Source organism: Grammomys surdaster, unplaced genomic scaffold (assembly GCF_004785775.1).
Source record: "Grammomys surdaster isolate TR1022 unplaced genomic scaffold, NIH_TR_1.0 338, whole genome shotgun sequence".
NCBI lineage: Eukaryota > Metazoa > Chordata > Mammalia > Rodentia > Muridae > Grammomys > Grammomys surdaster.
The window spans coordinates 3,226,436-3,252,329 of NW_021604757.1; the positions used below are offsets into that span (position 1 = coordinate 3,226,436).

A 25,894-nucleotide genomic window follows, 5' to 3' on the forward strand; every position below is an offset into this window, starting at 1 on the left:
CTTCTACCAGTAAGAGTGGGGTATCAAAAGATGCTCACAACACTTGATGGGATTTTTATTCTTGATCATATTTAATACACACTACAATAAGTCACAAAAGAAGGTGCTGCTAGCCCCAAACTACATTCTCCCCAACCTTACCCCAAGAACTTAAACAGTTTAGGAACTGGATCCCCCTACTTCTGGGATGACCCAGATGCTCCTGGGGAGGCTCTCAACCCTTGTCACTCCAACCTCCCATCCTGCCCTCAACCTAAATTCTATCGTCCTCTTTCTAGACACAGATCCCTTCCCTTCATGGGCCCTAAGACTTCCTCCTGTGGGAACAGAGAGACAGCAGCAGCATATGGTTCAGGGCCTTCAGGTCCAGCAGTCCAGGAAGGGTTGAGCTCTGGCCCAGGTTAGAGAGACACTGTTGTAGGGCTGTTGGGGCACTCAGGCACCCACACATTCTACATAATTGGCAGGGTACAGACCGATGCGGCCACTCTGCAGCTGGCCCTGGCACCAGCCCTGCTCATCCTCCTCACTCATCTTCAGCAACTCCTCCCCTGGAGAGAGAGAAATCAGTCACTGCTAAAGACACTAGCTTCACTGGTCTCAAAACTAGGTCACAGAGTGGGGGATGGGATAGCACAAGGGGCTACAAACTGGAGGACACCCAACTCAGACCAGGATAGGACTCAGCCCTAAAAAGCCACCCTATCTTAGACCCCAGGGAAGCAACTGTCAGGCTACAGCTGGACCCCAAGCAGCCCTTGAGAATGGAGTCTCTGGCTTTCCTTTTCTACAGCCCTGCTCTAGCAGGTAGGGTGGGCTGAAATGGGAAGGAACACGAAAGGGCCCCAGCATACCTGCGCGGAAGCTCAGCTCATCAGCTTCCTGGCCAGCATAGTCATAAAGCGCCCGTACCCTCACCCCAGTGGCAGCTTTCCGGGGACTCTCCTCATCTGACCAGTCCTCATCCTGCCCACTACTAGAGAGGGAAACATAAGGGGACAACTCAGGGCACAAGACTGACCGTATCCAGCACTCAAGACAAAGGGCTTTGCCACTAATGAGGTGGGCGGGAAGGAGCTGAATGAACAGTCATACTGCTGTCACTCACTACTGTGAATGCAGGTCCAACTCTGTGCACAGGGCTGTTATACAGCCACGCTGTGATGGACACTGAACCATGAAGCAAATCTAAACTTCTGTGAAATTAACTCTCCCATGGTGACCCTCAGGTACTGATGTGATGGGAGAGAAGCGGTGGGAACAAGCAAGTGATAGAGCTGCTGCGTCTTTGTTTCGACCAGGATCTCAGCTCTCACCCTGGGGATGATGGGGACTGGGGTGGGGGTGCGGTGCCATCTCTTGTAGGTACAATGCTGGTCAGAGTAACCTCGTCGGGGCTCCGGCCACCCTTCTCCTTCCGGCTGATGGCTCTCTGTGTGTCTAAGGACCATTCCTGTGGAGAGATTTTAGACATTGCAAACCTTGTCATCCTTTTGGGACCCACACTGAGCCCAACCCAAGTCCCATCCAGCCTATAACACCTGCCTCAAACTGTGGCCAATTCATGGCCATGCCAGGCCCATGTGTGCTACGCCACCAGCGCAGGTCTTCTTCATCACTGGCAGCCTCGATGCCCTGCTGCAGGTCTCGATGGAGTTCATGGAACCTATGAGGCACTCAGTCAGACAGGGAAGGCCAAAGCCCCTAGAACTTCAAGTCATGCAGCCCAACTGAAACCCAGAGGTCAGGGGGAGTGTGCTGGCCATACTTGTCACCCAGAGGTCAGGGGAATATGCTGGCCATACTTGTCACTACTGGAGAGGTCAAGGTGCTGATGCAAGGTGAGCAACACATCCTTGAAGAAGAGAAGTCGCTGGCGCTCAGCAGCCTGGCAGCTCTCAAAGGCCTGCTCCATGTCCTCCATGTAGCGTGGCGTATAGCGATTTAGCTCTGCCAGGGTCTGCTCATACTGGGTTTTCGTCTGGGTGAGAGAGAAGGGAGGCAGTAAGGACAGATGCCTTCCACTCAGGCCTACACCAGTATTCACTGAGCATAGCCACAGGCTAGACCTGAAGCTAGCCACCAGGGGCAGTCAGGTCTGGAACTCACTTCCAACCCTCAGGGACTGACAGAAGCAGCCTAATAAGGGAAGTGACACACAAATAAACACCTAGAAGAATCTGCACGGATCGAAAGAGAGGGTCAGTCTAGGTGATAAGGTGAGATAAGTCAAAGTAGGCTTCCTGGAGGAGGTGTTATAGAAATGACACCCCTCAGGGAGGATGGAATGCTAGAGAGAAGGGCACTCGGGGCAGGGGACAGAGTATGCAATATGAGAACTGATTCCAGGCAACTAAGTCCCCAACTGCCTGAAACCCAGCCATTACTTTCTTGGGTTAAAAAAAAATGCCTTTTTTCAAAATCCCATTCCTCTCCTAGGTCAAACATCGTATCTCCTCATGTTTCTCTGTGGGTGTGCGTACATGTGCGTGTGTATGTGGTGGAGGCAGAATGTCAACATGGCGCACCTTCCTCAGTTGCTCATAGCCCTTAAACAAGCTGGCCATCCAGGTCCAGGAATCTGCCTGTCCCATCCGTCCCCGGCACACACCCATTCTGACAATTCCCCTTTACCACTGCAGCTGCCTTCCCTAGCTTCTGCCTTCACAACCAGCACTTCTCCAACTAAGCTATCTCCTCAGGCCCAAGTTCCTCCTGTTTGTTTGTTTGTTTGTTTGTTTGTTTGTTTGTTGAGACAGGGCCTCACTATAGTAGCCTTTGTTGGCCTGGAACTCCATGTAGACAGGGCTTGTCTCTATGTAGACCAGGATAGCCTCAAACCTATAGAAATCCACCTGCCTCTGCTTTCTGAGTGCTAGTATTAAAGTGTGCACCCCGACGTCCAGCCCAAGTTTTAGTGTTAAATAATCATCTCAAAAAGGGTCTGAGAAGGCATCCAGGAAGCTTTGTCGGGGGACCGTACCTTCTCTGCCTCCTTGGTGCAGCGTCCCACCCGCTCCTGTAATTTTCGAAGCTGCTCCTGGGACATGGAGCTGTCTGCCTTCGCGTGGCTCTCCCGGGTCTGGGCTGTCTTCTCATCCTTGCGGGCTGTGTGGTAGCTCTTCTTAGAAGCCTCAACCTAACAAGCATGACAACAACTCCGAATCCTAGACACCACACCCTGGTCCCATGCAGACCTGGAAGGTGCCTGCCTCCAGTAAGCACTGTTCCTGGTCTCACCTCCTTCAGCCTCTTTAGCCAAGGCTTCTGGGCCTTACGGAAACCATCCTCTGCAGCCCGACTTTCCCGAAAGCCCCCCAGCACTGGCCGGTGGAAAGCTCCGCGCTGCCAGGTCCGCACTCGCTCGCTGTCTGGACCATGCAACTTCTCCCTCACCTCCAAGTGCAGCTCACTCAGCCGCTCAGCCGCAGTGAAGAAGGCATGCCAGGCCTTCTCCAGAGTGCCGTATTGTGGGCCTGCAGAGGGATGAGCTTGGGCCAGGTGGGGTTGCTATCTTAAATACGACCTTCCCCTCTCCCCGCATCCTGCTCTGGGTGCCAGACAGGGGCATGGTAGGAGTTGGCATGCAAAGCTGAGGAGCAGCAACGTCAAGGGCTGCGTTAGAATTCCCTACTCAGCCCTGACTTGAGCAAGCTCATGAACCCTCACCTTCACCACTACCATGGGGGCAGTGCCACTGTCAAAATGGAAAGGGCAAAAACAACTAACCTAGAGAAGTTAGGTTAACTTGTCCAAAGCAGAGTAAAGCCAAGTCTGCTGCACAAGCTCTATATGCCTGGGATCTCTCTACCCAGATAAAAGACCTGCTCCACATTTAGCTTTGCCTAGCTGTGACTTCAGGCAAGTCCCTTCTCTGACCTTCACTTCTGTTCTAGAAAACAGGTGGAACAGGAACATAGATCCCTCTTGTCATGCATACTTGAGGTCTTAAATTCCATCCCCAGTACCCACAAAACCTCAAGAGGCTGTTCTGAGGCTCCCACCCTCATAACCTGTGAGGCCTTTGGTAGGCCTGCATACTGGCTCACCCTTCTCGACAGCACCCCTCCACTTGCGGGCCCAATCAGCCAGCTGCTGGGCATAGGCCTTCTCAATGCGGGCACGTTCTTGGAAGCAGCTAATCAGGTCCCCACACAGCCTGTGCCCATCCTCAACCCTCTGTACCGTCCGTCTGTAGTTGCCTGCCTAGAGCACAGAGGAGAGATGGCTTTATCAGCCCCCTTTCCAGCTGGGGCTGATAGCTAGGCTACTCCCCTGGACAGGTGGCTGAGCCCAGAAAGAGAGGGACAGTTTACTGCCACACCAAACCCAGTCCCCCAACTGCTTACCTCCCAGAAACTGCCCCCTAAGACCTCCCCTCCAGCATCCTCTTCTGGAGCCATGGTATCCCTGCAGCACGGAATGGTGGCAGATGTGATGCTGTGGAGGGCAGGTAATTAAGCAAAAAGTTGAGACCTGAGGTTGGGGGCTGGGAAAAGACCTTCTAACAATCCAAAGCACCACCCAAGGAACAAGCAGAGGAATGGCCGAGCAAGAAAGAGCTAGAAGTCCCCAGGAGAGAGGCAAAGACAAAGATGGCAGCTTCCAAGTTCCCTTCTCCCTCTGGATCTTCCTATCTCAGTCCATCCTCTACATACCTGGGGTCTCCAGATCACTTCAAGGACCCGTGTCCAAGTCTTTCCAAGCTGCCACTATGTCTTGACGTTAACAAGAGCACAGAAGGGAGTAAAGAGTGGGAGCCTCCAGTGTCCAGGGCGGTGCCCAGTGCCCCCAATATAGCAACTGCTGTCAGAAGTGCCAGATTCCAGGCCGAGAATGCCAGACCGGTCACACAATCCAGTAAGGGATTAGGTGACAGACAGGGGTGGGTGGCGGGCAGAAAGCCCCACACTCCTACTTTAGATGAGAAGAGAACTCTTGCCTAACTAGGCCCCTTGGATGACAAGGCAACCCCATGAACAAACCAGTCCAAGTGAGAAGGTACCCTGTCACAGCCCCAGCAACTGTCCATGCTGAGCAGAGTGGAAAGAGAGCCAGAAGGCCCGGACTCCATCATGGACAACTGTGTTTTACTGCCCTAAGGGAGCCTCAGCTCACTCTGAGGTGGAAATTCCCCCACCAAGTTAGCATCCATGCTATGACTGATGTAAAACCCAAAACTAGGCAATGAACTGGAAACACTTGAAAGATCCATCATTCATAAAGGGACACTTGCCAGCCCCAACCACCACACAACATCCAGAAGTGTCCTAAAGGGTCCTGAGATAACAATTCCATTCTGCTTTCAAAAAGCCCAGGGTGGGGCATCATGAACAGCCAGCAAGCCAAAGTGAAATTGAAAATTTACCCCCAGAGTCATTTAGAGTCTCTCTGTCTCTGTCTCTCTCTTTCTCCCTCCCTCCCTCCCTCCCTCCCTCCTGGCCAGTAGAGGACAGAGTGACATGCAGCCTCTTGCCTTCAGGCAAGGTCTCAACTTTCCCCAGTACCAACTGACTCTTAGTCCATAGAAGAAAATTGCTTTCTTCCCTGAGATATCTCAAGGCATAAGGGACAACTGGGTCAAGAGGACAAGAGTATGACATTGAAGCAACCAAAGCAGGACTCTGACACAGTGCTCTCTAAACTGGTAAACCTCTACTCACTCTCAAAACTCCAAACTTTACTACGCCTTCCTCAGGGCCCCCATAGCCCCTGTGTTCCTAGTCCTACTATACATCCCATACATTGTGACTGGGTCTGTCCCAAGTCATTGACAGACTTCTGCAGTTTCAGTTCACAATACCCCCGGGCAACTAGAATTGGTAACAACTAACTCAGAAAACAAGGGACTGGAGGCCTAGCTCAGAGATAGGACATACTTCAGGCCAGAGGTTCGGTCCATCATCAGCACCAAAAAGGAAAGAAGAATGTCCCATCTGAAGACCAGAAAAGCTGCTGTCTACAGCAGCTCTGAGAAAAGCCTGGTCTAAGCTGACTTCCTACTTCTGCTGGCAGGAGGGAGACCGGCCTCTTCCCTAGGACCCCATTAGCCTACAGGCAATGAAGATCCCTGGACACAGAGCAAACTGCCCCCTGGCCCCCCACCCCAGGCTCCACTAGCTCTCCACCTTGTTTCCTCTTGAGTTAGCCCCACTTGTCCAGAATGGCTTGCCAGCCAGATTGGGAAGTAAAGAGGTAGAGCAGTAATTATAAATTACTGGGCCTTGGGAGCTGCCCCAGTGAACCAACCAGGACCTGGGGCCCCTGCCTACTCAGTCTCCCTGCTCTTGGCTCCCAGGAGAAACGCCCCCAACCCATTCCTTCTCCCTGGCACCAGAACAGAGCAGGCTGTGTGTGTAGTGCTGGCACCGCTCCCTCAGGCCTCACAGAGAAAACACAAGCTGGAGCCCCAGGCACAGCCAGGCCCGGCACCTCAGCTTCATCTAGCTCTGGGGGTGGACCTGGCACCTTGGTTCATGTTGAGGATTGCCATCTTGTGCCTCCTGACATTAGCAGAGACCCACATCTGAGTAAACACATCCTACCACAGTAAGAGCTCAGAGAGTAAGAACAGGTAGTTAAAATCTTTCCAGCTCAGGCCCTCCACCTAGCCTGTCAGAGAAGGCTTCTGGAACACTGGCAGGGTCTCAGCCACTAGCGCTGAACTGGGAGTTCTGGGCTTCAGGACAGAGCCCACTCTCCCTACCTGAGCTTCAAAGGCTTCTGCTTCAACTCTCTCTTACACAGAAGTCAGCCCCCACCCTTTTCCAGTAGCTGGGGACACAGGCCTGGAAGAGTGCAAAGCCACCCTGCCCAGCCCAGTCCTGTATCCTGAGTCACAGGCTGCGCCCAAGGGCTTCCCCAGCAGCCTCTCCCAGCCAGCCTGTAGACCTAGGATTTGGAGGTGCAGGAGAGGGGCACCTAAAATCAAGAGACTGGCACAGTCTTTTGGAAGGCTGGGGGAGGGGGTGGCTTAGAGAAAAGGGGAGGAGGCAGAGCCAGGGAGGGGCATAACAAAGGGGCACTTTTGGAAACCCGACCTGCCGGCTGAGGTGCCTGCTCTCTGATGACGCACTCCTAACCTCGGAGCCTCCACACCAAATCACAGAACCCAGGGGCTGCCGGTCTTTGGCCTCCACCCTTATAGACAGCGCCACCCGACAAACCACCTCCGAATCCCAGAAGGCTCGGTGTTGAACAACTCCAAGCCGGTGGAGCCAGCCACACCGATAGGCATAGCCAGGCCTAGACATGGAGGCTCTAGGACTTCTTGGACAAACTTGTTGAACTTGGTCTCGGTGGGGAGGTGGGGCCAGCTGGTTACTGCAGCGGAGAAGGGGCGCTGCCTACTAGGGTTAGCTATACAGATGGAGGCGTGAAGGGGCGGGGGGGGGGGCGGGCTTTTTACAGAGGCCCCTTCTAGGGTTCCAGAATGGGCGCGAGGAGAGCAGTTTGGGACCCTCTAGGGGCCCCAAGAGATGACTTGCTCCTCCAGCGTGGACGCCGCATTTCCCCTGGCTGGCCTGAAGAAACGCCTAATTAGCGTAGGAGATGAGATGGCCTTGCTCTCAGTGGCAGCCAATGGCCAGGGTCTCCCGCGCGGGAGTCCGTCCCATTGCCAACTTCAGGAGTCGTGGAGGACCAGAGAGCAAGCTAGAGTCACCGCGCCACCGCCGTGTCCCCCAGCATCCCCTCCAAAGCACTTACCGTGTCCTCTCAGGGGTCCTCGGTGGGTTAGGGGGATCTGGCCACGCTCAGTCCGGAGTCCTACCACTCCCGGGTCCGGGCCACCGCCTCCTGGAGCGCTTCGGGCCCTCCCCCGGGAAGCCCGGCCCCCCGGGCCCGCCCTCTCTGCGGAGCCGCCGCCCCAACCCCACCAACAGCATCCCCGCGGCGGGGACTGCAGGCATCCCTGTGCCAGGTGGCTTGGAATGCATGCTATAGGATCTGTTCCCCATGATGCAGAGAGGGCCAATAGTCTAAGGTGGAATAGCGAAGCTACGGGAGAGCTAGATTTGAGCTTTGTCGTTCTCCAACCTTTCCAGAGCCTGGGACGCCGGTGGGAGTGAGCGGGAACTTGCACACTAATCACTGAGGTCGGATTCGAGGACAATGCTGCATTACATTCTTTGCTGAGGGCACCTTTCTTAGAAATTAGCTACGGGGAGACAGGTTCACAACTACCCACTCCTTATAAACGTTTGATTTACACTGACATGAATGAGGCTTAGAGACACCTTCAGCAGTTTACCCAAGATCTCTAGTCCTGCAGAAGCGAGACTAGAAAAGCCATTTCTACCTAGAGCAGCTCTGCGTGCAGCTCTAGCGCGCATTCCGAGACCTGAGACAAAACACGAAATCCCTAGGTCTCACCTCCTAGTTCAATGTAGACTTTTCCCGAATCCTCACGATGCCACCCCACCCTAAATAGATCCCTTCTTCACTACCCCACCCCCAACCTCTCGGGATTTCAGAGCCTGTGGGTCTGTTATTTATATCCACTGGAGCGGTCCAAGAATGTTCTGAGGCTGACCTAATCGCCACCTGCTCGGCGTCCCCGCCCCTCCTGCTCTCTCCTGAGCCGGTTGACCCAGCAGTGGTGCCCCGAACCCGAGAGACAGAAGGGAACGCGGGCTAGCAGGGTCCCAGCCTCTGGTGCTCAGGGGTCCTGGAGTCACAGTTCGCTCCGGGTTGGAGAGCCCAAGGGACCGCCCCTTAGGGGACCGTGCGCGCTCTGGGAATTAACCGGCCTAGCTGCTCTCTTTCCAAGCACACACATTTCTAACCCAGCCTCCTCCACTCCCTTAGAAGTGTGAGTACGTGCGCGCGCGGATTTTTAAAAGACAACTTTAAAAATAGCAAAATCGTGTTGTTTCTAAATCTGGAAGGAATCACTGACGTGTTCTTTGCTCAGTAGAGTTCACTCACAAAATGGAAAGAGGGGCTGCTGAGGATAACGGTAACTTAGGAGGGACACCAACTGTTGGGGGCTAATATAGGAGCGTGAAACTGTCTCTTTTAGTTGCCTGTGTTGTCACAAAGACGCGCGTCACCCGTGGCCTGAGGACTCTGGCCCCGCGGGTGAAGCAAATCTCGAATAGGAGATTTGAAACCTGAGGATGTGGTTTCTGAAACCAATTTCAACACCCACTCTTTCAAGGCTTGGGCAAATCTTTTCTCTTTATCTCTTTCTGCCTGACAGGTAACCCAGCTGACCTACCACTGGGCCGTGTGCCCTAGTTAATTAATGATTGTTAAACAACTGCAAATGAGAGGGGCTTGGGAAATGTCTAATCACAGCCATGGTGCTTTGCAGTATTTGGAATCAGTTAACATCGCACCTAGCGCCTGGGGGCGTTTAGGCACCTAGACAGAATGTGTGAAAATACAAGAATGAAATTAATTACAGAAGCAGCCTATTAAAACCTCATTAAAAATAAAGTTGGCAGCCAGGCTCTGGGATGTGAGGAAGTCAGGATATAGAGGCTCAGGAAACAAGGCTGTTCATCAGACCACAGGGAGAAGAGGATGTGCAGTGGAAAACATCTGGATTCCCCTGGGTTCAAATCTGCAATCGGAAAGCAGAAATGTTGCAGCTGATCTTAATTGTCCCTAAGGTACTGGGAGGGAGCGAAGGACAGAACATTGTGAGCTGTAGGTGAAGGAAACAGACATGTGCTCAGGACCCAGCTCTCAGCTCCTACTCCCCCAGGGGCTCAGATTTCTATGCCCTATGAACAGACTCCTTACACAGTGCTTCAGTTCAAGATCAGATGCCCAGGCCCAGAGGTCCGAAGACAGAAACCCAGCAAGAAGCCACTTGGCTCAGAGTACCAGGTGCCAGGGTGTTCTACAGCCAAGTTTCAGGACAATCGACCTCACCTTGAATTTCTGGAATGTCCTAACCACTGAGCCTTCATTTGTTTGTTTATTCACCTGAGGAAACATTTGGATTTTTGCTTTATGTTAAACCCTACCCCAGGTTTTGGGACTATATAGAGAAATAAGGCTGAGCCCTATGTATACAACAATGAAAGATGTGGAGGGACAGTCCTACAAGTAGACTGAGGCAGGAAGGACCACCTTCCACAAAAGCACACTACTTGGTTGGGCTTGATGAGGAGGAGTTAGTCATGGGGAGAGATATTCTAGGTGGGAGCAATAGGGTGTGCCGAGACCCAGTGGTATTAGTCTGTGATTCTATGACCCAGCAATTCTACTATTTGGTATCTACCACAGACAAATGTGTACAAATACAGACAGGAGTGCCAGGATGTTTGTATAAAGCACTATACAAAATCCAAGAAAATGAGGTACAAATGCCCATCACTGCTGAATAGATAAAGCTGTGGATTACTCTACAATTCCAGAACAGAGGAAATATATTATTTAATTAAACATTTTATTTGCAGTGCTAAAGTTCAAACTCAGAGCTCTGTTTCTGCTATGCAAATGCTCTGCTCCTAAGCTCCACCTCAGCCTAAGATGCACACATATTCTCATATGAAGATCTCCAAGATACTGTTAAGTGGAAAGAAAATAGCAAACACTGTTTGGAGAGGAAATACATCAGACTGATTTTGAAAGCTATCTCTGGGAATGGAGTCTGAAGTTGACATGTTGGAGGAGTCACCTGGAGATGCTGAGGTGTAGCTCAGCGGTTGGTGGAAAGCTTTCTCAGCACACAAAGACTTGTGGTTAATTCCAGGCACTGAAAAGAAATTAATGTTCTTATGTGTAAATTCTGCAATATTGTTTGCTTTATAAGACAAGGTCTCATAGCTCAGGCTGCCTTTGAAAGCTGGTGACATAGCTGATACTGGCCTCCACTTCCCTGTGTTGGGTAGGATTACAGCAATGTGCCATTAGGCCCAGCCAAACGCTGTAATTAAAATGAAAACTGGTGAGGGGTAGTCTGTAGGGTTTGGGTCTAAAACTCTGATGTCCAATAGATTTTTTTTTCCAATATTGTTTTTCCGTGTATCCCTGGCTCTCCCAGAACTAGCTCTGTAGACCAAGGCAGCCTTGGATTCACAGAGATCCACCTGGCTCTGCCTCCCAAGCACAGGGGTTAAAAGCATGCGCCATCACTGCTTGGTAAATTTTCTGCAGCAGTAGAAAGGCCCTACAGCTGTGCTGTCCAATTGGTAGCCACCAGCTACACATGGCTTTTGAGCACTTAGATCATAGCTAGTGTATCCAAAGAATTGAATTTTATTCTTTTCTTTAGTTGGGGGTGGGTTACCTTTTGTTACCAAAGCTATTCTCAAACTCCTGGACTTAAACAATTTTCCTGCCTCAGCTGTTTTCTTCTTGTGGGGATGGAACTCAGGCCTTACACATACTAAACACACACTCTACCAGTGAGCTGCATCCCTACCCAGATTTACCCTTCTAAAACATAGCTCTGGAAGGAGTTCCCTATGGAAGGTGAAACACAGCACACAGAGGACTCCAGGGAGGGTGAGGCTCTTCTGAAGGCTGCCTTATTTCTCAAGTTTCTCTTAGCCTCTGGATATTATCCCAGCATTCCTGAAGGGCAGCTGAGTAATGTATCTGATTTAACTGCTACGCCTTTAAGATCCCAGGCAACTCCGGGTGGAAAAACTGGTCCGAGTTATGAGAGTGAGGGGTTACCCTCATTAGAGAAGGCTGATTCACAGGAAGAACAGCAGAGGAAGGGCACTAGAGAGGAAATGCAAAGCAGGTTACAGAGGATAAAGCATTTTCCAAGTGTAGGAATTTGCTCAGGGTAGAACCTTTGGTTAGTACCACAGACAGGCAGGAGGTGGCCAGGAACTACCATAGCATCTTCAACTTCCAGTTTGTGTACATGAGGGAGGCTTCTGCTGAGAAGGTCTGCCATGGTGGCTGAACAGTGACGATACTCAATGGTCCTTTCACTGAGCACATTTTCTGGGAACGACCACAGTGTGCCAGAATCCCTCTGGGTGTTCAGCCTTCAACTTGGAGAAATCAGACAAAATCTCTAACTTCCTGAAAATCTCCAGTAAAATCAAATAATACTTAATTACGGGCTGGGGTAAACATGTTAAATGGGTAAGGGGAAGAGAGTGCAGGGCTGGGAGTGAGGCTCAGTAGTGGTGGAAAGTGTGCTTAGCACAAGCAATGTCTGTGGTGGGGTGGGGCGGGGGGGAAGGTGTTGTGTGTTAAGAATAGATGGAGCATAATTCCCATTAGGAAAGTGTGAGAAAGACTCTAGAAGCACAGTCCTGTCTTCCCCCCAAAACCCAAACACCAAACAACAGCCAGGTGAAGGGAAGATGTACCCAAGAGCACTCCAGAAGGACTGGGGACTGATGAGGACACCGACCCTGAGATGTGACCTTGACCTTGGGGAAGGAATGTATTGTAGTGGGGCATGGTGACAGAGTGGGGAAGGCCACAACACCCACATACTGCCAGGCTTTGTTAGTCTCTTCCTCAGGAGGAGGCTTGGGTGCAGCATAGGGAGAAGCGAGCTGACTGGTCTTGGGTGCTGGACAGGAAGGGACTAAGGAATCAGCCGACAGCGGCTTAGCATGGTCCACAGGCCAAAGAATGCTTTTAACATTCTTAAAGGATGCCTAAAAAATGAAACTCAAAATAAAATTCCGCATGAAATTAAAATTTTAGTGTTCAAAAATAAAGTGAGCCTTGCTCACTTACACACAAATTGTCTCTAGTCATTTTCTCACTACATTGGCCAAGGTGGAACAGAGATTGTGTGGTCTTCAGAGCCTAAAATGTTAACTACTTGGCTCTTTTCACAATAAAACTAAGCGATCTGTGGGTCAGAGAGAGACTAAAGTAGGAAGCCCAAACAAGAGGTTGCAGCAAACACCAGGATGAGAGGATAGTGGCCTCCAGCTCGATGATAGTGGAGCTGAGGTGTGGATGGACTGAAGAAGCAATTTAAGGAAAGGGCTTCCAGAACTTGCTAATGGCATGTGGGAGACTGAGGCAGGGGGATCATCTTGAGTTGGAGGTCAGCCTGGGCTATACAGAGTGAGACCAAACAAAAACAAGCAAGCAAAGCTAGCTGTGGTGACTCATGTCTGTACTACCAATGAGGCAGAACCAGGAAGCCTTTCCATACAAGTTTGAGGCTAGCCTCTTCTACATAGCAACAAGACTCTATCTGATTGGGTAAGGGGTCAAAAGAGAGAGGGAAAGAGGCAGAGAATGGTGAGAGGAAGAGAAGGAAAGGGGAAGGAAGAATTGAGGATGAATTGAAGTGATGAGACACATTTCAATATGACCCAGAAGTTATGATCCTGGAGTAGGACCTTAGTAACACTTGGGGACATGTGATAAGGTTTGTGGCTTAGCTAGTAGTATTTTCATGTTAACTTTTGCATCCTTGACTGCACAGTGATTTTGAAGCCAGCATGGGCTACAATGAGACCCTGTCTCAAAAATATAACCACAGTGGGCTGGTAAGAAGACGTCTAGTAGTTGAAACCTCTTACAGTTCTCACAAAGGAGAAACCCACGTTTGGGTTTAACTTTAGCTCCATGGGATCTGATGCCCTCCTCTGACCTCTGAGGTCACTTTATTCACATGTGCATACCCATACGTATATTTTACAAATAATAAAATAAATCTAAAAAATAATAATGAGAGTGTGTGTTAGAATTTCAGGCATGGACCCCTGCTTCTGGCTTTCATGGTCTCATTTTAAAATCCTTGATTACATCTGTAAGACACTTTTTTCAAGTGAGTTAGCACTCAGGCTCTGGGGAATAGGATGTACACATATCTTTCCAGAAACTAATCAGTTAAACCACTGTGCAATGCTCACTAGAAATCCAAGACTGTTAACCTTGGAAAGCTCATCAAAGTCTTCTTGAGCTTTAAAGACAGGCAGCTTTCACAAGCTTTCTTCACAAAGTTTCATAAGTGTGCCTCTTTGCATAATGGAGCACAAACCCTCGTGCTGCCGACTCAGAGGTGGCTTGGTCGTCTAGACTGCCTGTAATCATAATGAAACGCTTCAGCTCGGAGCCCGCAGGAAATAGGCACAGTTATGAATGAAGAGAAAAGAAGGAACAATAACTGTGTCTGAGCCAGACGGTGATGCCTGCAATCCCAAAGCGTGGGGGTAAAGGTGGGACCATCAAGAAGTCAATGTTAGGCTTGGCTATATGGCAAGTTCAAAGCCCACCTGGGCCAGCCACATCAGACCCTGTTTCAAAACTGAAACTAAATAGAGGTAGAGAAATGGCTCAGTAGTTAAAAGTACCTCTTGATCTTCCAGGGGACCCAGATTCAATTCTCAGTACCCATGTAGCAGCTAACAGCCATTTTTAACTCCAGTTCCAGAGAATCTCATGCCCTTGTCTGCCTCCCTTGGACACTGCATGCATATAATGCCTGGACACATGAAAACAAACTATGCACATACATAAAATAGAAATAAAATAAATCTGAATAGATAGTGTCTGTGAACCCACTCAGAAGTTGACATTTCAGGAGGACATATGGGGATCTGTACAAATGCTACTTGCTTTAGTTTCTTTTTATCCTTTCTTTCTTATTTTCTCTCTTTCTTTTTGGTTTCTCGAGATAGGGCTTCTCTGTGTAGCCCTAGCTATCCTGGAATTCACTCTGTAGGACCAGGCTGGCCTGGAACTCAGAGATCCTCCTGCCTCTGCCTCCCAAGTGCTAAGATTCCATCACCCAGACCTTAGTTTCTTCCTCTCTGTTTTTTTTTTGTTTTTTTTTTTTTGTTTTTTGTTTGTTTGTTTGTTTGAGACAGGGTTTCTCTTTGTAGCCCTGGCTGTCCTGGAACTCACTCTGTAGACCAGGCTGGCCTCGAACTTTCTCTACACTAAGAAACTTACCTTGGGAAAGTGTTATTGTATAGTAGGGCCAGGAGTCAAAGCAGGGCAGTGGACAGCTGGACCATGAAGGAATGTAGACGAAGTTCTCCCAGTCCCACGAGCATGTGACTCATCTCCCATAGGAAACCGGCTCTTCGCTGTACCACAAAGGAGCATTTTCCTTTCTGTCATTTGGGATCTCTACAGTCCTTGGGAAAGAACTTTGGGTCAGAAGAGTAGAAGGCACTCCCACAATTCAACCTTTGCCATGAGGGCTATCCTACCAGTAAGTACCTCCCTGCCCCCTTCAGAATGGCCTTGAACCTCCTATTGGTTAGTTTTATGTCAACTTGACACAAACCAATCTGTGAAGAGAGAATCTCAAGTGGGAAGACACCTCCATAGTCTGGCCTATAGGTTAGGGCAGTGGTGGCACACACGTTTAATCCCAGCCCTCAGGAGACAGAGCCAGGTGGATCTTTGAATTCAAGGCCAGCCTGGTCTACAGACCAAGTTCCAGGGCAGCCAGGGCTACATAGAGAAACCCTGTCTTGAAAAACCCCTTCAGGTTCCTGCCTTGACTTTTTAATTTTTTTTCTCTTTTTCTCTTTTGTTTTTTTGAGACAGAGTTTCTCTGCATAGCCTTGACTGTCCTAGAACTGGCTCTGTAGACCAGGCTGGCCTCAGACTCAGAGACCCACCTTTCTCCCCAGTGCTGTGTACTGGCGTGTGCCACCACTTGCCTCACTGCCCCAATGCCCCACTGCCCTGACTTTTTTCAGTGACCCACTGTGATACAGACATATGACTGGAAATAAACCCTTTTCTCCCCCAAGTAAGTTGGTTTTGGTAATGTGTTCTGTAATTGTTTCTTCCAAGATTGAAACAATCCATCTTGTAGGGAGATTCCTTAAGACAGAACAACTCAAAATAGCTTCAAGGCTGGTCCTGGTGCCATGCACCTTTAATCCTAGCAGAGACACAGGGATTTCTGAGTTTCAGGACAGCCTGGTCTACAATGTGAGTTCCAGGGCATCCAGGGTTACCCAGAGAAACTCTGTCACAAAACAAATAAACAATACATAGCTCCAGGAAGTCCCTGAAACTGACCAGATTTACTAGGTCCCCTCCTCCTCCTCAGAGGAAGTAAGAAACAAACTCTGACATCAGCCGAGATGCCCAGAGAATATTTAGATCAATTGTATCACTTGGAAAGGACATTCTCCCACCTGTTAGTTTGCCTACGGGCTGTGCAGTGTGCCCAGGTCCTCAGCTTTTGTGAGCTTTCATCGATGCTGGGTAGTGGGTTTTGATGATGCAGCTATCATTTCAAACAGAATCATTTCTATTTCTGTAAGTAACCCTTCACCCATATTCCTAAAGAATCGCACTAAAATTCAGTGATTTTCCCGTATCTGTACTTTGGTCTGTCATGGGATGCCTAGGGTGTGTTGCATCTTCCCAGAAATAGTCTTGTCATACACATCATGTTGGTTTATCACAGTAATAGAAACCCTAAGACAAATCTAAACTTGTTATATAGTAGCCAATAAAGACCCGAACTCTTTTTTTTTAAGATGTTTATGTAAGTGAACATACAATTGCTCTCTTCAGACATACCAGAAGACAGTATTAGACCCCATTACCAATGCTTGTGAGGCACCATATGGTTGCTGGGAATTGAACTCAGGTCCTCTGGAAGAGCAGTCTTAACCATGGAGCCATCGCTCCAGCCCCAAGATCTGAACTCTTAATTCTCTCGCCTATACCGTACAGGTATGCACTGCCACACCCAGTTTATGTGATACTGGGGACTGGATTCAGAGCATCACACACTCTAGGCAAACAATTTACCAACTAAACTATATTTCTATCCCCTGAGGAGGGGTCTTAAAACCACCGAGAGCTCCTTTATCACCTTTATCAGGCCTTATAGTAAAGACGCCTACTCGGAAGACTACATAACAACCACTATTTGCAACCACTTTACAGTTTGCAAAGTACTTCACATAGATCATTTTAGCCCTGAGGCTATTGCTGTGTAAATCTGGCTGCTTGGAGCTCTCTGGCACACTTACCATGCCATTTCATGACAGGATACTAAATTAGTATGTGGACAGTACTTCAGCCCCCACAGTTAACACTGAAAGTGTTCATTTATTCTTTTGCTTAGGCTTTTACACAGTGGTCTAACATTTCCAAAGCTACCCCAAATTGTGTACATGTAATTTTGTTTTAGTGGTGTAGGGGATTGGACATAGCACCTTATGCACGCTAAGCACATGCTGTACCACTGAGGTACTTACCCAGCCCAACACTATATATATATCATATATACTATATTATTATATTATATATATATGAATGATGTATATGTATTTTATATATATATAAAACACTAATGCATGTAAGTATATTTACTTATATGTCATGTGTATTTAGCAATTTCTTAGACTCTTAGTATACTTTTATAAATCTTGTATAAAAATGAGCAATTTAAAATAGTTGAGAGCCGGGCGGTGGTGGCACACGCCTTTAATCCCAGCACTTGGGAGGCAGAGGCAGGTGGATTTCTGAGTTCGAGGCCAGCCTGGTCTACAGAGTGAGTTCCAGGACAGCCCGGGCTATACAGAGAAACCCTGTCTCGAAAAACCAATAAATAAATAAATAAATAAATAAATAAATAAAATAGTTGAGAAAAGATGAAGGAAATAAACTACAATAATTTTAGTTGTTACTTAAATGTGCCAACTATTTTAGGAAGGTTAAGTAGAGAAATTTTTCAGTTTTTTTTTTTTTTTTGGTGGGTTTTGTTTTGTGGAGACAAGTTCTCATACAGCCCAGGCTGGCGACAAACTCACTGTGCAGCCAAAGATTCCTGGAGATCCTGAACTCCTGCCTTCATTTGTAGAGGCAAATGAAGTAGAGGCCAGAGAAGGACTTCAGTGGTTTTTCCCTCTGCTCTCTGCCTTATTCACATAAGACTGGGTCTCAAAGAGCGGGGAACTTACTGTTTCTGCTAGGTTGCTGCCAGCAGGCTCTCAGGACCCGTGTGACTTCTCAGTACTTCTGGGTTTGATAGAAGCATGTTCGGCCATTCGCAGTTTCTAACATGTGAATGCTGTAGATCTGGACTCAGGGCCCTGCGAGGGCCTCCAGCTTGTGAAGCGAGTACTCACAGCAAAGCTATCTCCCCAGTGGTGGTTAGTTTCCCTTCCCTTTCTTTTTTCTCTTGTTCTTCCTCCTCCTTCTTCTTTTTCGCCTCCCCACCTCTTATTGACTGTCTCAAATTCATTATCCCCCTTCATCAGCCTTTTCCAAATACTAGGATTATAAATAGAAAAGTAACTTTTAGTTTTTTTGTTTTGTTTTTTCGAGACAGGGTTTCTTTAGCCCTGGCTGTCCTGGAACTCACTCTGTAGACCAGGCTAGCCTCGAACTCAGAAATCTGTCTGCCTCTGCCTCCCAAGTGCTGGGATTAAAGGCGCACACCACCACTGCCCAGCTAGAAAAGTAATTTTTTAATCTAGATTTTCTAACTTTTGTGATAAGATAAAGTCTATCTGAGTCTAAGAAGAACATATTTTGATACTTGATAACTGCCATTAACTAGAAAAACTTATGCAGATCCAAGAAGACAGTGACAGTATGCTCACATACATAAAATAAAGCTTTAAAAAAGAATTATTTTATGTATATGAGTACACTGTAGCTGTAGCTGTCTTCAGACACACCAGAAGAGAGCATTGGATTCCATTACAGATGGTTGTGAGTCACTAGGTGATTGCTGGGAATTGAACTCAGGACCTCTGGAAGAGCAGTCAGTGCTCATAACTGCCGAGCCATCTCTCCAGCCCTAGATGTTCTTAATATATTTTTTGTTTGTATGGCTTTTTTTGGTTGTTTTTTTGACAGTGTTTCTTTGTATAGCCTTGGCTGTCCTGGAACTCACTCTGTAGACCAGGCTGGCCTCAAACTCACAGAAATCTGCCTGCCTCTGCCTCATGAATGATGGAATTAAAGGCAGGCACCACCACATTTGGCTTATAATGTTCATTTCCTTCCTTCCTTCCTTCCTTCCTTCCTTCCTTCCTTCCTTCCTTCCTTCCCCCCTTCCTTCCTTCCTTCCTTCCTTCCTTCCTTCCTTCCTTCCTTCCTTCCTTCCTTCCTTCCTTCCTTCCTTCCTTCGTTAATGTTGGGCTGGAGGTATGGCTTATCAGTTAAGAGCACTTGTTGCCCTTGCAGAGGCCTAGTTCCTCCATAACAATCCATAACTCCAGTTCTAGGGATGGGATGCCCTCTTCTGACCGCAAAGGCACCAGACATGCATGTGGTGCACATACATATATGCATGTAAAATTCTAAACATATAAATTTTTAAAAATTGTGTGTGCACATGTGTGTATGTATAAATGACCTCAATTCTCATTCTTCAGGAGCTGTTCACCTTGTATTTAGAGACAATGAGTTTATCATTGGGCTCTGCAGTTTACTAGTTAGGTGAGGCTGGCTGGTCAGGAAGCTCTCTGTCCCTGCTTCCCCTGCACTGGGATTACAAGTGAGTGCCAATAGACCTAGCACTTCATGTGGGTGTTGATCTGGAGTCGGGTCCTTAGGCTTTCAGTTAGTACTTCACTGATTGACCTGTCTGTGTAGCCCCAATTAAAAACATTTTCAATAGCCAGACGGTGGTGATGAATCCCTTTTGTCCAACCCCTTAGGAGACAGAGGCAGGCAGATCTCTGAGTTCAAGGTCAGCCTGGTCTACAGAGTGAGTTCCAGGATAGCCAGGGCTACACAAGAAAACCCTGCCTGGAAAAAGAAATCAATACAGCTGGACATATTATTCTAGTACACGCTTTAATTCCAGCACTTAGGAAGCAGAGGCAGGTGAGTGTAAGACCAGCCTGTCTACATAGCAAATCCCAAGTCAAAGCTACATAGTAAAAGCAAGTCTCAAAAAATAAAATATTTCAACAACAAATTATTCAAAGTAATTTTTAGTAAGATGGCTAGCAGATTTTTTGGGGCCTTTAATATTTGACTTTCTCCCCAAAACTATAGTGTTTAATCTAATATTCAATACTCCCAGTGGGTAGGATCTAGAATCTCATTTAAATATTGCTATGAATTTGTTCATATTTGGACATTTAAACATGAATTGGAGATGCCAAACAAGAACTCTGGATACTTGAGTTCTACTTAGTCTGTTTCCAATTCCTTAAGAAGAATTTGAGTTCTCTGCAAGCTTTGCGGAATCCTCGAGTCTGTCATTTACAAACCACTGGCTGCAGTCAGTGTGTGTGGGAAGCCTACACCAGCATCTGTGTGGATCACAAAAGGGTTTGCAGACTCAGCAGGGTTGGGATTCATAGGCAGCCTGAGAAGAGCTGGAGTCATGTATCAGCCTGCACCACAACAATGATTCCTACTAGCTGAATACCTCCCACAGGTGGTCCAAAATCCTGCTTTTTGCTGCCTGTAGAGCAACTCACAGGATCACAGATCCTAAACCTGGGAGGGAACCAACAGTTCTCTTCTTTACCCTCCTACTAACTCCTGACTAAAGCATGGAAAACAGACCCTAACAGTGGTAGTGCAAACCTTTAATCCCAGAACCCAGGAAGCAGAGGCAGGCAGATCTCTGAATTTGAGGCCAGTATGGTCTACAGAGAGAATTCCAGAATAGCCAGGGATATTCAGGAATACCCTGTCTCAAAAGAAAGAAACAAACAAAAAACCCCTAAACAAACAAAAAGAGAAAATATGAGTTCCAGTCAGAGTCTAAGTGCAACTTTCGGCCCACTGTGCTTTATTATCTGTTCTGGAAAACACTCCAAAGAAGCCACATATTGTTCTGCAGATCAAAGAAACTGGTATTATTTAGAGTCATGCCCATGGTCTGCCCCAGTTTCCAGTGTGAACAAACACGAGACCATGATTTACTGCAACCAGCAGTTTTTGAAAGAGCTGCTTTGTGGTACCCTTTAGTAAAAGTAGCCCACACACACACACACACAAAACAAAACCAAGAAAAACCCAAGCATCTATAAATGAGGTTTCATGGCCACAGCCCGAAACTGGAGCAGTAACATACCATGCACCCCTTTATCAGATTAGCATCTTGAAAATACCCATATGAAATACCTACCCTTGTCCATCCTGCACCTGGTGGCTCATCAGCTGGGAAAGAATGACATCAGGCCACCAGGCAGAGGCTTTATTGTGAAATCAGGAAACAAAGCGAACTCTGGGTTAAAGGCGCCTCAAAACCACAACCTGAAACCAAGTGTTTTGTTGGTGTGTGCACTGCAGGTCACTGCTGCTCACAATCAGTTCTACCCATCATGGAAAAATCCCCAGGTCTAAGAAACAGATTCTGGGGAAACCTGGCACCAAGCAGAATGTTTCTTTTGCTCATGAGTCCAGCATAGCCCACTATTCCTTTGTGATCTTTGCATTTCCTGCTCCCTCTGCCTGAAGCACTCTCCCCTTTTCCTCTACACAGTCAAGAATCACCTTCTTTTACAAGTTTTTATTATTTTATGTGTATGGGTCTTTTGTATGCATGTATGTATGTATACTACACGTGCAGAGTGCCTGAGGAGGCCAGAACTGGAATTACAGATGCTGTGTTAATGTGGGTGCTGGAAATAAACCCAAATTCTGTGGAAGAACAGCCAGTTACTCTTAACCCAGGCTGGCCTACAACTTGCTGTGTAGTAGAGGATGGCCTTGAACTCATGGCCTTCCTGCTTCTATATTCCAAATGTCAAGATTATAAGATAGACAATGAGTTCAAAGCCAGGCAGAGTAACAAGAGAACCTGTCTCAAAAAAAAGGGTGGTAGTGATGGTGGCAAGCAAGATAGCTTAGTGGGTAAAGTACTCAAGTTCAACCCCAAAACCATGTAAACATGGAGACACCCAACTCCACATTGTCTGCTGACCTCTGCACATGCTCTGTGAAGCACATTCACTCATATACATGCACAATTATAATTGAAAAATTTGTATTTAAAAAATTTTTACTTTATGTCTATCACTGCCGCCTGCATGTATGTTTGTGCAGCATTTGTTTGCCTGGTGACCTTGAAGGCCAGAAGAGAGCATCAGATGTCCTAGAACCAGAGCTTGAGAAAGCTCTGAGCTTTCATGTGAGTGCTGGGAATCAAACCCAGGTCCTCTGGAAGAGCAGCCAGTGCTCTTATTTGCTGAGTCATCTCTCCGGTCCTAATAATACATTTTTAGAACTATCCCTTTTGTGTGTCACTTTCTTGGACTACGCTTCTACCCTCAGCCTATCACATTTTATAGTCCTTGAAATTTGGGCTCACTGTTCTTCATAACTGAGAGTGCATTTACAGGAAAGGTGTTAGAGCAGGGTCTGGAGGTGATGAGCCAGTAAAAGAAAGCAGACATTTCCAGAAGCAGACTTGTTCCTGGAACCAGAACAACTGAAGGAAGCGAGACTATGTGCAGTCGCCATGGGCTCTCGGCACTTCATAGGATAGAAAAGGAGAACTTTGGGGATGGACGTCCATCTGCAGGTCAGTTCTTCCTCAGGTTGGAAGGGGTAGATACCAGTGGGTTTGGTATGTGAGTCTCCACTAGTGTTACCTGTCAAATCAACTTCCCTATCCAAGTTTCTCAGTCCACCTGAGGCTTTTAGGTAATCAACTCTTCAGAAGATAAGACATGGCTCTCAGAGGGTATTTATGGGATTTAACATGTGTTAAACATGACAGCACTAGGGGACGAGTTCAAGGAACAGAGGTGTCCTAGTTAGAGTTTCCATTGCTATGAAGAGACACCATGACCATGGCAACTCTTATAAAGGAAGACATTTAACTAGGCTGGCTTACAGTTTCAGAAGTTTAGTCCATTACCATCATGGAGAGAAGCAGGGTGGCATGCAGGCACACATGGTGCTGGAGAAGGAGCTGAGAGTTCTACATCTTGATCCAAAGGCAGCCAGGAGGAGACTGGGTGCCACACTGGATGTGGTTTGAGCATATATCACCTCACAGCCCACCTCCACAGTGACATACTTCCTCCAACAAGGCCACACCCACACCAATAAGGCCACGCCTCCTAATATTACCATTCTCTATGGCCATGCATTCAAACATATGAGCCAATAGGAGCCATTTGAACTCAAAGCATCACAGGAAGCTTTGCTTTGAATTGGAGACTTTCAGGAAACAGGTGTAATCCTATGATCACCTACTGGTTTTAAAATATACTACTCTCAAATATTTCACTTTGGCATGATGGTTATTTTGAGCTGAGGGTACTTAAAAAACAGTAAGAAGGCTTCTTTTATTTATTTATTTATTTATTTATTTATTGTTTTTTCGAGACAGGGTTTCTCTGTGTAGCCCTGGCTCTCCTGGAACTCACTCTGTAGACCAGGCTGGCCTCGAACTCAGAAATCCACCTGCCTCTGCCTCCCAAGTGCTGTGATTAAAGGCGTGTGCCACCACTGCCTGGCTATAAGAAAGCTTCTAATCACACACACATCATCTAAAACCAAATCATGATATTTCTTATGAGAAAAGTATCCACTCCTTGAACTAGAAAGCAGGAATTCTCTTTGGTTTGCTTGTTATTTTTGCTATTGGGTTGTTATTTTGCTGTTGTTTGTTTGTTTGTTTGCTTGTTTTGAGACAGGGATACACTGAGTAGCTTAAATTGGTCTAGAACTCACAGTGTTGCCTAGTCTAGACTCAGACAAAAGCAATTTTTCTGCTATAGCCCGGGTGAGATAAAAGTATGAGCCATTATGTCTGATTAAGAAAATAACATTATAGGTAGTGGTGTCTCACGCCTTTAATCCTAGCACTCAGTAGGCAGAGGCAGGTGGAGCTCTGTGACTCTTGAGACCAGCCTTGTCTACAGAGTGAATTCTAGAGTTCCAGGACAGCTAGAGCTCCACTGAGAAACCTGTCTTTAAAAATCAAAAGGAAGCCGGGCGGTGGTGGCGCACGCCTTTAATCCCAGCACTTGGGAGGCAAAGGCAGGCGGATTTCTGAGTTCGAGGCCAGCCTGGTCTACAGAGTGAGTTCCAGGACAGCCAGGGCTACACAGAGAAACCCTGTCTCCAAAAAAAAAAAAAAAAAAAAAAAAGGAAAAAGGGGGGGCTAGGGGGAGGAGGAAATAACATTAGAAGTTAGATGTGGTGGCACACACCTTTGAAGCCAGTACTCTAGAGGCAGAAGCAGTTGGATCTCTGTGAGTTGGAGGCCAGTCTGGTCTACATACTGAGTTCTAGGCCACTCAAACAACAACAAACACACATGTAGCAAGCCAAAACAAAGCCTGAAAATAAAATAGGCAAACATTCTGATCATTAGAGGCTGACACCACTCCAGAGTGGATCTATACAAATTCAAATAACCTTTTTCCCCTCATAATCTTCCTAGTTACTGTCTTACAACATTTTTGGATGCATTTTTATTTTTATATTTATTTATTTTGTTTTTTTCAAGACAGGGTTTCTTTGTGTAGCCTTGGCTGTCCTGGAACTCACTATGTAGAAGAGTACGTTCCACCAAGGCCTACTTACTTATTTATTTTGTTTTGTTTTTCCAGACAGTGTTTCTTTGTAGCCTTGGCTGTCTTGGAACCTGCTCTGTAGACTAGGCCTGCCTCTGCCTCCCAAGTGCTGGGATGCAAGGCATATCCCACCACGGACCAGTTTTTTAAAAATTTTTACTTATGTGTATACATGTTTCTTTATGTGTTTATGTGTACATAAAAGTGCATCTGCCTGCAGAGTCCAGAAAAGGCCGTCTGGTCTTCCGGAGCTGGAGTTACATACAGGTAGTTGTGAGGCACCTGCCTGGGTGGGGAACGGAATTCAGGTCCTCTGGGAAAGCGGCAAGCTCTCTTGACCATTAAATCATCTCTCTAGCCACTAAGCTACAGTTTTTTGTTTTTGTTTTTTTGTTTTGGTTTTTCGAGACAGGGTTTCTCTGTGTAGTACTGGCTGTCCTGGAACTCACTCTGTAGACCAGGCCAGCCTCGAACTCAGAAATCCGCCTGCCTCTGCCTCCCAAGTGCTGGGATTGAAGGCGTGCACCACCACAGCCGGCTAAACTACTGTTCTTAATTCAAGTTCATGTTAGGACACCCCATCGATTGGTGTTAGGTTCAGCCTTTTACTTTCCTCTAGAGCATTGCTTTAAATTAAAATAAAATTAAACTACATAAAAACGAAAAATTCTACATATTTATGGAATATCGTCTTCATAAGGAATACATACATTACGTTTGACCCACATATACATATTGTATTCCTTAAATTGGGTTAAACATATCCTCTCAGATATTTTGAAAACATTCATATCTTTCTACTTTTAAAAAATATACAGCAAATGACCATTATCTGCAGTCGCCTTGCTGTGCGATAGCACACCAGATTTTCTCACTCTTATCTGACTCCTAGAGGATGTCAGTGTAGTCCAGGCTAACTCTTCGTGCCTCAGCCTCCTCAGTGCTGGGAATTACACAGAGCGTGCCACCAAAGATACTGGTCTTCCCTACAGTATCTATGAGGAAAAATACGTCTGTAAAGTGAGAGGAAAGAATCGAATGCTAAAGCTGTGGTTGGGTAATCAAAGACACCTATTATTAACGGGCAAAATGGGAAATATTTAGCCACATTTGGATCTTTGCCCTTGTTAAGACATTAAACTACCTACTTTTTTTCTTTTTTCCTCTCTCTTTCTTTCATTTTGTTTGTTTGTTTGTTGTTGTTCTTCGAGACAGGGTTTCTCTGCGTAGTTCTCCTGACTGCTGGACCTCGCTCTGTAGACCACGCTGGTTTCGAACGCCGCCTGGCTCCGCCTCCAGCGTGCAGGGATTAAAGGCATGCGCTACCTCCGCCAGGTTTAAACAACCCGGTTCCTTCAGGTCCAGGACACAAGCGAAGTCTCTGTTCTTAGGGAGTTAAAAGAAAAAAAACCCTCCCAGCACGCTCCACACGTTACTCCGGAAGAGGCGGAGCAGCCGGGGGCGGGCCGTGCCCTAGGGGCGGGGCAGTCAGGGGCAGTTCCGGGGGGCGG

The 25,894-nt window shown here is 47.4% G+C and overlaps 1 protein-coding gene across 3 annotated transcripts; it reads right to left on the reverse strand.

The window, feature by feature from the left end:
• Positions 1-33: 33 nt before the first annotated feature.
• Positions 34-15,035, reverse strand: Pacsin3 (protein kinase C and casein kinase substrate in neurons 3). Of its 3 annotated transcripts, none has more exons than XM_028778518.1 (10): positions 14,848-15,035; positions 4,350-4,440; positions 4,050-4,206; positions 3,241-3,476; positions 2,984-3,139; positions 1,806-1,981; positions 1,546-1,666; positions 1,317-1,453; positions 855-976; positions 34-551 (listed from the first exon to the last, which is right to left on the reverse strand). In XM_028778518.1, the coding sequence occupies exons 2-10, from the start codon at positions 4,401-4,403 to the stop codon at positions 436-438; spliced, it is 1,275 nt and encodes a 424-aa protein (XP_028634351.1). In that variant the 5' UTR covers positions 4,404-4,440; positions 14,848-15,035; the 3' UTR covers positions 34-435. The 3 variants fall into 3 exon arrangements, with proteins under 3 accessions (XP_028634351.1, XP_028634349.1, XP_028634350.1); XM_028778516.1 differs by lacking the exon at positions 14,848-15,035 and adding an exon at positions 7,708-7,814; XM_028778517.1 differs by lacking the exon at positions 14,848-15,035 and adding an exon at positions 4,659-5,005.
• Positions 15,036-25,894: the final 10,859 nt, after the last annotated feature.